Source organism: Mytilus galloprovincialis, chromosome 2, assembly GCF_965363235.1.
Source record: "Mytilus galloprovincialis chromosome 2, xbMytGall1.hap1.1, whole genome shotgun sequence".
In the NCBI taxonomy this organism is placed as follows: domain Eukaryota; kingdom Metazoa; phylum Mollusca; class Bivalvia; order Mytilida; family Mytilidae; genus Mytilus; species Mytilus galloprovincialis.
Window position 1 is genome coordinate 21154109 of NC_134839.1, and position 14008 is coordinate 21168116.

The window sequence follows — 14008 nt, forward strand, 5'->3', positions numbered from 1 at the left end:
ATGCATTGTTTAAATGTCTCACGTGATACCTGGTTTTTTTCAGAAACAAATATCAAATGTCAGCGGGAAGTGTGAAAGGATGTGGCAAATAGGGGGAGGGTACACACATTATTATCCAAAGGGAACTGTAAAAGTAGATGAGCATTTCTTAGTGAAAAATCCTACTTTGTAAAGAATCAAAAATGCTTCTATCTCAAAAAGTATATGAATATTGTAGACTTTTTACAGGACACATATTTGTTTCTTTTACAAACAAATGTGCTTAATTTTTCACACTAAACTGGTGATAATACTGAATTCTGTCGCAATTTCTAAAAGCCTACACAGTGCATTCTTATGAGGTTACGGGTGACTTACTCGATTGTATCCAGGATGAATCGTACATCAAATTTAAGGTATAAGCATAAGAAGAAAACAACTAAAATTTATGATATTCCAAACGAATATATCAAGGTACGTTGAGCTTTTTGCTGCTGTGTGCATGCTTCAACCACCAAGCGAGTCTAACGTCATTTTAATGACAAAAGCCATGAACAAGAACAAAACAACAATACTAATAATTTTTGGTGTGGGAGTGTTGTGATAATGTAAGCACTTCTCTAGTAAAATTAAACTTTGAGCCACTGTAATCATCAACTACTCATAGGTAGGACTATACGTCCTGCAGGCTAATATTTACGTTAAAACTGGCATGTAAAAAAGCAATGCAAATGCAATTCTTCTTATTTTAAAAACATTTGAGTCAGCTAATAATTGTTAAAGCGCTTGACACATTTTATTTAAGATGAACAATCACAGAATGTCCAGTCCTTCGTCATTATTTAGATGGAGTGATATTTTTAAATTAAAGTGAGGCACATTTTTTCCCCCTTGAAATTGATACATAATAACTTGATCGTATCAATCTCCAGTATGTTAATTCCGTGCCAATGGCGAAGATCGAACGTGATATTTTTGTGTGTGTGGAATATACCGTATAGCAAAGAGCAAATATAGTCTTAATTTTCATCTCGGTCAACTCACTTTACAGAACCTGCATCAATCAATCAATCAATCAATCAATCAATCAATCAATCAATCAATCAATCAATCAATCAATCAATCAATCAATCAAACTCGCACGCATCTTTTCTCATCACTTGCGTCCGTCGTCCGTCGTCGTTAACTTTTAAAAAAATCTTTTCCTCTGAAACTATATAATGGGCAAAATTTAACCAAACTTGGCCACAATCATCATTGGGGCATTTAGATTAAAAAATGTGACCCGGCCACCCAACCAAAATGGCAGTCATGGCCAAAAATAGAACATAGGGGTAAAATGTATATTTTGGCTTATAACTCTGAAACTGAAGCATTTAGAGTCAGAGGCGGATTTAGGGGGGGGCCAGGGGGCCCGGGCCCCCCCTTTTTGGGAAAAAATTTGGTTGCTCATATAGGGAATCACTGAAGCGTGACTGGAGCGGGCCCCCTCTTAGGTCAGTCAGTGGGCCCCCACTTATGAAAATTTCTGGATCCGCCACTGAGAGTAAATTTGACAACGTTAAATTGTTTATCAGGCCAAGATCTATCTTTCCTACAATTTTCAGACGAATCCGACATCCGGTTGTTGGGTTGCTGTCTCTGAATTGGCAATTTTAAGGAAATTTTGCCGTTTTTGGTTATTAACTTGAATATTATTATAGATAGAGATAAACTGTAAACAGCAATAATGTTCAGCAAAGTAAGATTTACAAATAAGTCAACATGACTTAAGGAGTCATTGCCCTTTATAGTAATTTTTTACCAATTTTTCGTAAATTTTTGTAATCTTTTACAAAAATCTTCTCCTCTGAGACTACAGGGCCAAATTTAACCATACTTGGTCACAATCATCATTGAGGTATCTAGTTTTAAAAATGTGCGGTTAACCCAGCCAATCAACCTAAATGGCCGCCATGGCTAAAAATAGAACATAGGGGTAAAATTTAGATTTTGGCTTATAACTCTGAAACCAAAGTATTTAGAGCAAATGGATCAGGGTTAAATTGTTTATCAAGTCAAGATCTATCTGCCCTGAAATTTTCGGATGAATCGGACAACCGGCTGTTGGGTTTCTGCCCCTGAATTGGTATTTTTTAAGGAAATTTTGCCGTTTTTGGTTATTTTCTTGAATATTATTCAGTATCGATAGAGATGAACTGTAAACATCAATAATGTTCAGCAAAGTAAGATCTACAAATAAGTCAGCATGACCAAAATGGTCAGTTGGTCCCTCAAGGATTTATTGCCCTTTATAGTAAATTTTCAACAATTTTCATAAATCTTGAATTTTAACAAATGTTTTCCTCTGTAACTTAAGGGTCAAGTTCATTATAGATCATTAGATAGATATCATTGTAAGTAGCAAGAATGTTCAGTAAAGTAAGATCTAAAAACACATCACCATCACCAAAACACAATTGTGTCATTAATCCATCTGTGTCCTTTGTAGTCAGCACTTTGTTGTGCTGACATGAATTGTCATTGATGTGGTTATATTTATAAATTTAATGTTTACAAAATTTAGAATTTTTTGCCATACTAAGGCTATTCTACCGCAGGCATACATTACATTAGCAGTATTTGGCAAAACTTTTAGAAATTTTGGTCAGCAATGCTCTTCAACTTCGTACTCTATTTAGCCTTTTTAACATTTTTGGATTCGAGCGTCACTGATGAGTCTTTTGTAGACGAAACGCGCGTCTGGCGTATATACAAAATTTAGTCCTGATGAGTTTATTTGTTTAATATGCACATAGACCAAGGTGAGCGACACAGGGTCTTAAGAGCCTCTAGTTTTTAAATTATAAAGCTCTGTATTGAAAGCAAACGTTAAGCCACATATATATATATATATATATATATATATATATATACATACATAAATTAATTACTCTTAAAATCAGCACAACAATGAATTTGTTCCTTATGCTAAACACGGATATTCAAGTTGGTCCGATATTGGTTTTAAAAATAGTCCAGATTGAACACTTCCTGTCTGTTCAAAAAGGGGGATGGATTTGGACGAAACTAGTTTGGTGTCTTCTCTTGAGTTATATAAGACACAGGTATAAACAACTATTTTTTTCAATGAAATTTGTAATCTTCATAGTAATGCAATTTGCAAACAATGTCTTCTTGAATGAACAATTTAGCTTGCAATTAAAATTTAAAGTGGGGTTCAGGAATCTTAAATTATTTGGAACGTTATATACTTGTCACTGTGTAAAAAGTATGTTATATTCAAAGTTTAGAAACGCCAGCTTATGTGTATCAATGGGATGGTCAACTGTCAATGTATAAACAGGGGCGGATCCAGCCATTTTGAATAGGGGGTTCCAACTCAGGACAAAAAGGGGGGTTCCAACTATATGTCCCCATTCTAATGCATTAATCTTCCAAAAATAGGGGTTCCAACCCCGGAATCCTGCCCCTGGATACGCCACTGATAAATGTATCAATCCATTCGCCAATATAATCTATTCAACCTGGGTTTGTTTGAACTATTAACATGATTAAAAATTAAAAAAATTATTCACCAACATGACCAATGTCCAAACATATGTTGAATTAATGAATCACATGGTTTGACCATTCTAAATAATTATGACATCTTGGAAGGCTATTTCATTTAAAATTTTTACCAGCATGACAATTAAGAGTAAATGTATACATGGTATATTAAAAAAGACACATTGTTTATGAAACTTCATTAGTGGATCCAGAACTTTTCATAATCCCCCATGGATCCACCTATGAACTTTTTAAAAAATATTAAAAGACAATGAAAGCATCATTGATAATTGTGTTAAAAGATAGTCTTGACCTGTTATTTTTTAAAGAGGCAGTAATGTCTTCAATGAGGAGAAGAGTTAATCACATCAGTGGTCAAAATGCTTTACATGTACATGTATCTGATTGTCTGTTCAAACTTCATACAATGTAGTTTAAATTGTATTAAGTTTGAATTAGGAAACAGGTACAATTAACTTTTGTTAATCAACACTGAATAACATTAAAGTACCAGTACCTTTGTTATTCAAAATGTCATGTTCACAAACTCAGACATCTGGCATGACCTGATTACAAATTTCATTCTACCAAAAATGTAAATTTAAATAGTTCCTGGTTTAACACACACACTCACACCAGCTATAATATTTACTCACGCTAATTTTTAATACAAACATATTGTTTCAGCTTTCTCAGGTGGAACAAGCATTACAGGCAGCAGGAGATAATGCAGATCTATTACAACTCAAATCTGATTTAAATGAGGTCATTAGTCTTACCAATGGCAAGTATATACAACAAATTATTGCATGCATTTATTATTGTGATTTTGTCATTTTAGACTAAAATGTGATGGTGAGAAAAATACTGTTTAATCATGTTAATTCATATAAAAAAAAATAATCTTTGACAAATTAAGAACTTCAACATGTTCAACAAGTTATCTAATTGGCACTCATACCACATTCATGACATTGTACCACATCTTCTTCAAAATATATCTATTGTTAAGAACTTTAAAGCTCCAACCTTCTCAGGCAAAGTTGACCTTACATGTAGATGACATGGATGAATTCTACTTTAGATCTGATTATGGTCATGTATAAAATGTAGCTTCTAATGGCTTATGTGTCTATGTAATATTTTATACATCCTCGACTTCCAAAAACTTCCAAAACAGTAAATAATTGAGTATTCCTGATGAAGTTAATTTTGTTAAAGCCAGAAAAATACTTTTGGCCCACAAAGTTGTAAATCATTGTTTTCATTTATAAATTGAACCCCTGTCAAATATCTATACTATTAAACGAGAAGACCTCATTTTTGGTGTCGCTTCTCTTCTTTCCAGAATAAATTAATCAACACGCCTCTGTGTCCTATAGGTACAGTGCATAGTCGCATTTGTCATCCATTCATATGATTATTCAGATTGAGTTATTTTAGGAGAAAAACGACTTTTGTACGAAATTTTAAGTCAGATTAGACTTCCGGTTTGCGTTTTTCTGTATACTTTGAACATACATATACTACGAATAAAGTGTATTTTCAGAATTTTATCTGCTATCATTTTCAAGTTTACTATCCACGGCGGTCACAGAGTTTATTAAATAGAGAGGGTCTGTATACTATATCAATGATCACCATGGATCGATTAGTAAACTTAGAATTGAAAGTAAATACGCTTTATTTATATAGTAATGAATGTTCATAATATATAGATAAGCGCTAAAATTATTCATGTGAACTTTTGATACTTTTTCTGAAATTCTCCAGTCATTAAATCTTTTACAAAATTCATTGATTACATAAAAAAAAGAAGATGTGGTATGATTGCCATGTTAAGACAACTCTCCACAAGAGACCAAAATGACACAGATAGTAACAACTATAGGTCACCGTACGGCCTTCAACAAAGAGCAAAGCCCATACCGCATACTCAGCTTCAAAAGGCCCGAAATGACAATGTAAAACAATGGAAACGAGAAAACTAGCGGCCTTATTTATGTACAAAAAATGAACGAAAAACAAATATGTAACACATTTAAACAAACGACAACCACTGAATTACAGGCTCCTTACTTAAATAAATGTTCATAACATACTAAATGTATGTTCATATTGAAATTGATAGAAAACCAAAAATTGGGAACTTTGGAAATAAAGGTGGAGGGTAAAAAAACATTTTCCTGTCCCCAATAACCTATGACTTATGATACTTTTGCTGAAATTCTCCAGTCATTCTGTATTTTACAAAATTCTTCCAACAACACTTTACATACTTTAAACTACGCTCTGAATGCCCGCGATTTCGCGGGTGTGTTCTTGTAGCTTGTTAAAAGTGAACACAGACTGTTCATGCTGTTAGTCAGAGATGGACTCATTATAGACACTATTTAAATATATAAGTTATAAGGTGTACAAGCCTATTACTTATAATCATTTATGTAATAGAAATGATAACAGATTAAAAAGTAATATAATTGATCTATACATGATAAAATAAAATAAAATAAATAATTTGTATTAAAGTGTCGCATATTGGTTGCAATAAAAATAATTCATACACAATATACATACATAATAAAACGACCAATATCCAGCCAAAAACTGACTTACGAGACACTATGTTATACCAAATACATATTTACAGATTAAAATAGCGTAAAAATAAAATATAAAAATTAATATACGTCTTTTCCACAAATAAATAATCCTGAGCTTGAATCTCTAATAATAAGTTATATAAAACATAAACTCATTTCACTAAAAATGATAAAAATTCTTATTTCCATGATAAATGTATATGTCTATAATACAGTAGAAAAGATAACAGATTAAAAAGTAATTGATATATGTCTGCAAGGTGCTCTACTTCTGATATATGGATATATTAAGGATGTGGTATGAGTGCCAATGAGACAACTTTCCATCCAAGTCACAATTTATAAAAGTAAACCATTATAGGTCAAAGTACAGTCTTCATGGTCTTCAACGATGAACATGGAGCCTAGGTTGACACGGAACAGCAAGCTATGAAGGACTTACAAAAATTACTAGTGTAAAACCATTCAAATGGGAAAAACAACAGTCTAATCTATATAAAAATGAGAAACACTTATGAACCATATCAACAAATGACAACTACTGAACATCAGGTTCCTAAATGATATAATTGACACACCAGACTTCATTGATCATGTTCATTACTCATTAACTAATATACAAATATTGCTATGCAATTTACAATAAACTGTTACCTGAACTCAGACATAATTCTAGGGAGTGATATTAAGGATAAAAAGTAATTAATTTCTATCATGTTTATTGAAGGCTTTACATGCGTTGACATATTTTGAATTTGAGGCATTTTATATGTGTACATGTATATGTACAAACAACATGTAACTAAAGCTTGATAACAATCTTTAAATTTGTTGACAGAGAGTTTATTAGCCCTGAAGAAACGTGAAATATTAAAAAGTTTAGAAAACCATGACACTGACAATCAGTCTTCATCGTCAAAGATTGATGATGAATATGCTGCTTTTCAGGTAACCAACTTTGCACAATAAGTTAATTAAGATCTGTTTTCTTGCTCATAAAAATTGTCAAATGGTTTTAATTGCTTTTTTTACAAGAAAAAAATATTTCTTTAAATACTAATTTTAATATTTAGTTCTAGAATAAAACTTCACCAACTTTTTACATAATTTATACAGTTCTATTCCCAGTTTGCTTAAAGGGTCGGGGGAGGGGGGGGTTCCTAATAAAATATTCTGATCCCCAATTTGATGATAAAAAAAATATTATGGCCAAGCAGATGACTTTTTTTTTCTGAATCCAGATTTCCTCCTTACCTAATAATGTTAGATATTGAAGAAACAATAATTTGATTGAGAGCATAGAAAATCTAAAAAAAAGTTTGGAAATAACCATAACCCCCTCCCTTGAAGTTACATGTAAATGGTTGCTGCTTTATGTTTGCAAAATTTTTTTTTGGGATGGAGATGTTTTCTATCTACAAGTACCCACTGATTGATGAATCCATCAACAATGGTGTGTTTAGCTCTTGTTTCATGACTTTCTTACAGGTGTCCGATTGGTATTTTGATATTTTATACCTTAGTTACAGATTTTCTTTGATATAGTTTTAATTTGTTGTTCTTTGCAAAATTTGGTTACATTAGACTGCTGCATTAAAGAATTTGTATTTTTGTCTAACATCAAAACTTTGAGTCTCATTTATTTGTAAATGTTTATCTCCTATTCTTTAGCTTGTATAGTAAGTAATAATCTTGATGATTTTTGTGTAGATCATGTGCTGCAGTGGGCATCAGCTGTGTTCCTTCAGATCTAAAGTACAAGAAGCATTAAAATTTTGAATTGCAAGTTCTAACAGAGATATTTCCTAATTTCCTATTTTAAAACTTGACCATGTACCTTTAAAGTTAAATAATCATATGCAGACATAAACATATTAAACAGAAACATATGGTGTACAGTAGACAAATCTATAAAAAAAAAAAAAAAAAAAAAATTAAGTCAGAACGCTGCAAGAAATTTAACTTGAGTCTCTCTGAAATGTATAAAATTGTGCATAATAGTTAATTAATTATTTAGGCAATGCTTGGAAATGAACTGACAGGCTGTAAAGAAGAACCAATATCTTCCACACATTTAACATGGTCAAGCAGTGACATTGGCAAGGGACACAACTCCAGTTTACAAAAGGAAGTGAAAATTGGATCAGATAATAACAGTGACAATTTTGACAGTGATTACACAGAACAATTTAAAGATTTAATTGGTGGAATATGTCGTGTTCCATTTTCATTTGATTGGGGAAATTTAAGTTATTATAATGCCATGATAACAGGAGTTGTGAATCCCGACTCTGATGATAATATACCTAAGGTAATATATATATATAATAGAACTTTTTCACTCGTTTTATACATGTATAATGTACCTTGGAAAACTCTTTAAGTCCCATCATAGTGGAACATGTTATTTTAAACTTCAATTAAATATGTAACTTAAATTATTTAAGTTGTCTCCTAACTTGTTTAAAGAGGCATTAGCTATGATATATATATATATTCATGAATGAAAGAGAACAAGCTAAATAACAGGAATAATAAATTGCTTTTAGCAGCCAGTTTGGTTCAATTTTGTCAAAATAAGCTAAGAAACATGGCTGATGAATTATTAACTTGAAAGTGAGTAATTTGACCTCATTCATTCCCTATTCATATGACCTTTAATTTAACCCCTTAGCTATAGATGGGTAATGCATGAAAAAGGCATGTTCAGTTATTGAAAGAAAAAGAATGTCAACATTGAAAGTGAAACAAAGGTAAACCATTTGAATATCTATATAAATATATTTTTCAGGTTCTAGTCATGTTTTGTAATCCTACCCATAATTCAATGCTTCCATGCAAGTATTTCCTGGAGGGTCAGTGTAGATTTCCAGATGAAAAATGCAAGTAGGTTTTCCTGATTATTCCTTAGATACAAATAATACCCTTTTTTACATACAACTAGTTTTGTACTTTTAAAGGATAACAGATGTACTGGATAAATCATGTTTAGATTAAAGTATGAATAAAGACCCTATCATCATCTTTTATAATGATACTTTTTTCTCTTTTGGAATTTGTCACTACAGTTAAAGTGAGTTTAAAGCTACTCTAATAACTGCATTAGGCATATGTCCCCTTTTTATCAGCTTCTGGCTGTGAATTATATAAATACAAAAGTAACATACATGTATATAATAACATTACATGTATGTTTCATTTTAATACATTATTTTGATTGGTTATCAGCAATCTTGCGTCATTCAGAAATCATAAAAAATAAAATTGAGAAAGGAAATGGGGAATGTGTCAAAGCGACAACAACCTGACCATAGAGCAGACAACAGCCGAAGGCCACCAATGGGTCTTTAGTGTAGCGAGAAACTCCCACACCTGTAAGCATCCTTCAGCTGGCCCCTTAAAAAATATGTATACTAGTACAGTGATAATGGGCGTCATACTTAACTCTGAATTATACACAAGAAACTAAAATTAAAAATCATACAAGACTAACAAAGGCCAGAGGCTCCTGACTTGGGACAGGCGCAAAGATGCGGCTGTGTTCGCTTTACCTCTAGCCAATGTGGAAAAGTAAACACATAACAATACGCACATTAAAATTCAGTTCAAGAGAAGTCCGAGTCCGATGTCAGAAGATATAACAAAAGAAAATAAATAAAATGACAATAATACATAGATAACAACAAACTACTAGCAGTTAACTGACATGCCAGCTCCAGACCTCAATTAAACTGATTGAAAGATTATGTCTTCATCATATGAATCTTCATTTCCAAATGAAACCTTAACATTCATGATGACACGAGCTTCCACAATAAAATGCACAGGTAAACAAAAGAAAAACTTGATAGAAATCAGGTTTTCATGATCCTATAAAAAAATGCAATTATAAGTATTGAATACGTGCATGACTATGCGCTTCATATGAAATGTACTTCAGTTAACGCTTTCATACCCCAATAAATTTACAAATAGAAGCATTCAATTCTTAAATAGATGTTTCTAGTTTAAACCACCTTGGTATGTTGATAACTTTTCATATTCAGTTTTTAAGGATGATTTACATGTCTGTACTTTTGTTTACAGATTCTCCCATGGTTATCCAATTTGTCTAGACGATTTAGAAGAATACAAAGAACTAGACTACAGGTACTCACAATGAGACATGGTTCAACTTTGATTTATCAAACAACTGAAATAGGAATTAAACTTATAATTTCATATATTTTTTTGTAATTATTTTATTTTTCATGAAACATGTGAAATTACATACATCAGTATTTGATACACATTATAAAAAATAAAGTAATACTTGAAAGATCAATTAAGTCATAAGGATATTATACAGTCAGGGGTACTACTTGTACAAGTCATTCTTCTTTACCTGAAGAATGAATATAAATATACCTATATATTAAGTAAATTTGAAGGATACTTATACAAGTAAATTTAATTTACTTGTATAGGTAAAAAAAAAATCAGCTGAGTTATGTCCCTAAGACATTCAGATTATTTTACTTGTATAAGTAAAAAATTCATCCTATCTTCTTTTCTTGAATTCTTAGGATTTCTTTGTTCTAATAGAATTTTGAATTGTCTGCCCTTTGCAGATGTCTTTACTTATCATTTAAGTGTAATTTCATGGACAATGAAAATCCCATTTGTCTGTTATCTTCAGAACACTGCTCATTTACAAGCCCCCAAGGAGCAATTTTTGAAGGCCTTGTGCAAATACTTAAAATCTTTGCGCAATCAGTTTCTTTGTTGAATTAATAACTGTAATAAAAAATTATGAGTAACCTGGGAAAAATCATTAAAGGCATGATTTTACATCTCAAAACTTGAGAATTTCATTTTTAGCATTTCTATTTTCACTTAGAATTACAATTTGAAAAGGAGAACTCTCTATTTAGTTAAGGAAAATATGTGTATATGTCTGAAATTAATTTATAAGTAATCTTTAAACACCCAATTCTTTAAATATAAAAAAAAAGACGAAATTGAGTTGTTAGTGTATCACAAAATAAATCTGAATTGAACCCCTTTAGAAACTGAATATTTCATTCAAAACAAACAGTTGTTTTGTTTGTACAGTTTAAATTGCATAGGGATAACTTGTTTTGTTTCCTGACTGATACTGTGGTTTCATTTATATTAGTGGGTACCAATTGTCCGGGGATATTTTAATAAGTGGTTTTGCTAAAGTCTGCAATCTAGCCTAAAGGAAATTTGTCATTCGTTGAATATTTGATTTGGTTGTTCACCAATACTTGAGAAATCAATAAAAATTGATATTCAACGAAAATATTAATGAATTCAATATTCTGTGTTGACATTTAGTTTTTCTTGGTTTTGTTACGAAAAAGTCCACTGTAAAATTCTTTAATTGATTGCATTAGAGTATGATATATAATAGTTAATACTCTATAAAGATATAAAAATATGTGGTATGAGTGCCAATGAGACAACCATCCATCCAAGCCACAATTTGTAAAAGTAGACCATTATAGGTAAAAGTCTTCAACATGGAGCCTTGGCTCACTCCGAACGCTATAAAGGGCCCCAAAATGACTAGTGTAAAACCATTCAAATGGGAAAACCAACAGTCTAATCTATATAAAAAATATAAGAAACAAGAAACGCTTATGAACCACATCATCAAACAACAACCATTGAACATCAGGTTCCTGACTTAGGACAGGTGCAAACAAATGCAGCAGGTTTAATCGTGTTAATAGATACCAACCTTCACCCTTATCTGAAACAATAGTGTAACATCACAACATAGAAAGACACACTATAAAATATCTCGGCCATTTTAATTGCAGTATGCTCAAACTTGAAGATAAATGTTTGGCTCGTTATGAAGATGATCTTTGGTATCCGGGAATGATTGTTGATCTCCATGACGATGATCATGTAACAGTTATGTATAACTCCTATGAGGAGACAGCTAAACTTGAATTAAAAGATATTGTTCCCTATGGTAAGTAAATTGAATTATTTCTAAATATAACATAATTTTAGAAAGCTGTATTACAATTTTTAGAATTACTCACAAGTAACTGCTAGTATATAATAATCTGTTTATCATACACAATTACGTTTTAATAGGCTGTATCTTGATAACCTGTTTTTAAAGGAGGAGGCTAGCTAGAGGAACACTTCATGGATATTTGATTTCACTGTTTTGTTGAAGGCAGCATACATGCCTATAGGAAATTTGTCATCCATTGAACTAATAGTTTCGTGGTTCACCTTTACCTACAAATCCAAAAAAGATGTTATCCAATGAATATTAGTGAATCCACAATGTACACTATTTAGTGAATCCACAATGTACACTATTTAGTGAATCCACAATGTACACTATTTAGTGAATCCACAATGTACACTATTTAGTGAATCCACAATGTACACTATTTAGTATTGATATTTGGTTTTTCATGGTTTAGTTAAGACAAACTTATCTACCAATGTCAGGGTTGAACTCACAACCTCAGTGTTGACAGACCATTTTAAATGAACTATATATTTCAACGGCTCTAATTCAATTTTAACACTATTTACAAACTATTCCATGGACCAGTTTGCCACTTAAAATATATAGAAATATGTTGTGAACTTTTACCAAAATATAAAATTATTCACAGTTTTCTAGTACATTTTTGTAGTATAGGTTAACAATTGAATGGATATTTAGTTTTTTAGAAAATAGATGTAAAATGAATAGGCTGAATGGAGTATTTTGTATGGTGGCAGAATATTGATTTTGTTGTAGCATGAATATAAAACTATTTTTTAGACAAACATTCAGATGACTCTGATAACAGTGATAATGACAGAACTCAGCCTCTTTCTGGAAGTGAGAATGAAGAAGATGAACTTCCTGTGTTTCTATGGAGACCATCATCAACATCTGCCACATTCGGTGAATGGGAAGCCCATACAAAGGTGTCTAATTCATATTAGCTTCTTTATATAATTACTTGTTGAAGTTTATTGTGAAATATGCATTTTAAGTTAAACTTTCCTCATCATAGACACAGGAAAAAACTTTATTTTTCTTTAAATGTAATAGTATTAATATGTGTTTGATTCTGAGAACTGAAAGTTGCTAATTTTTTGGAGCAAGGTTACTTTGTAGATTAAATGACAAAATCCAGTTCAGTTTGCAAATAATCATAAGCTAAGAAAATATGGAGGAACTATGACTGTCCCTGAAGCTAAGAAAATATGGAGGAACTATGACTGTCCCTGGGAAAGGGGATAACTAATACTTTATAAGCTGAAAAAAATTCATGTCTAAACTAGCTTGGAAAGACTTGCGATCTTACATAGTAAACAAAATTAATCTTGCAGACAGCACATAGTCTTTCAAAATTGCACTTTTCATTAATAAATTGGCTTCACAATAGTAGAAACATAACAGTCAAAAGTCCTTGTCACTTTGAGAAGTAAATTCTTCTGTAATGTTGACCTTTTCATATAAAATCTTTTGAAAACGTTATAATCCTAAACAGTTTATTGAACCTTAGTATTAGTTTTATAGTTGTAACTGTGACCATGTCTGCAGAGTAAGTGAACACAGTTTTGCATACATCTTAATCTCATGCTAGGACCAGGTTAACAAACATATTTTTACTGTGTATATTGCTGTGTATTTCTTTATTCTACATTGTCTAGAGGTATAGGGGAGGGTTGAGATCTCACTAAATATGTTTAACCCTGTCACATTTTTGTGTGTTTCCGAAGTCAGGAGCCTCTGGCCTTTGTTAGTCTTGTATTTTTTTTTAAAGGGAAACTTCGCAAAAAAATCAAAAATTGATATTATGTCCATTCTGTATAGAAATGTTCAAATTTATAGATATATA

At 31.6% G+C, this 14008-nt stretch overlaps 1 protein-coding gene across 1 annotated transcript in view; it reads left to right on the top strand.

The window, feature by feature from the left end:
- The first annotated feature begins 3006 nt into the window (after positions 1–3006).
- LOC143063109 (zinc finger CCCH-type with G patch domain-containing protein-like) overlaps positions 3007–14008 on the top strand; it is a 37961-nt gene continuing 26959 nt past the window's right edge. The window contains exons 1-8 of the mRNA XM_076235078.1: positions 3007–3086; positions 4219–4315; positions 6973–7082; positions 8152–8445; positions 8926–9020; positions 10221–10283; positions 11963–12120; positions 12940–13088. Coding sequence (XP_076091193.1) covers positions 3033–3086; positions 4219–4315; positions 6973–7082; positions 8152–8445; positions 8926–9020; positions 10221–10283; positions 11963–12120; positions 12940–13088 — 1020 coding nt within the window. The 5' untranslated portion in view covers positions 3007–3032. The remainder of the gene's footprint in view (positions 3087–4218; positions 4316–6972; positions 7083–8151; positions 8446–8925; positions 9021–10220; positions 10284–11962; positions 12121–12939; positions 13089–14008) is intronic.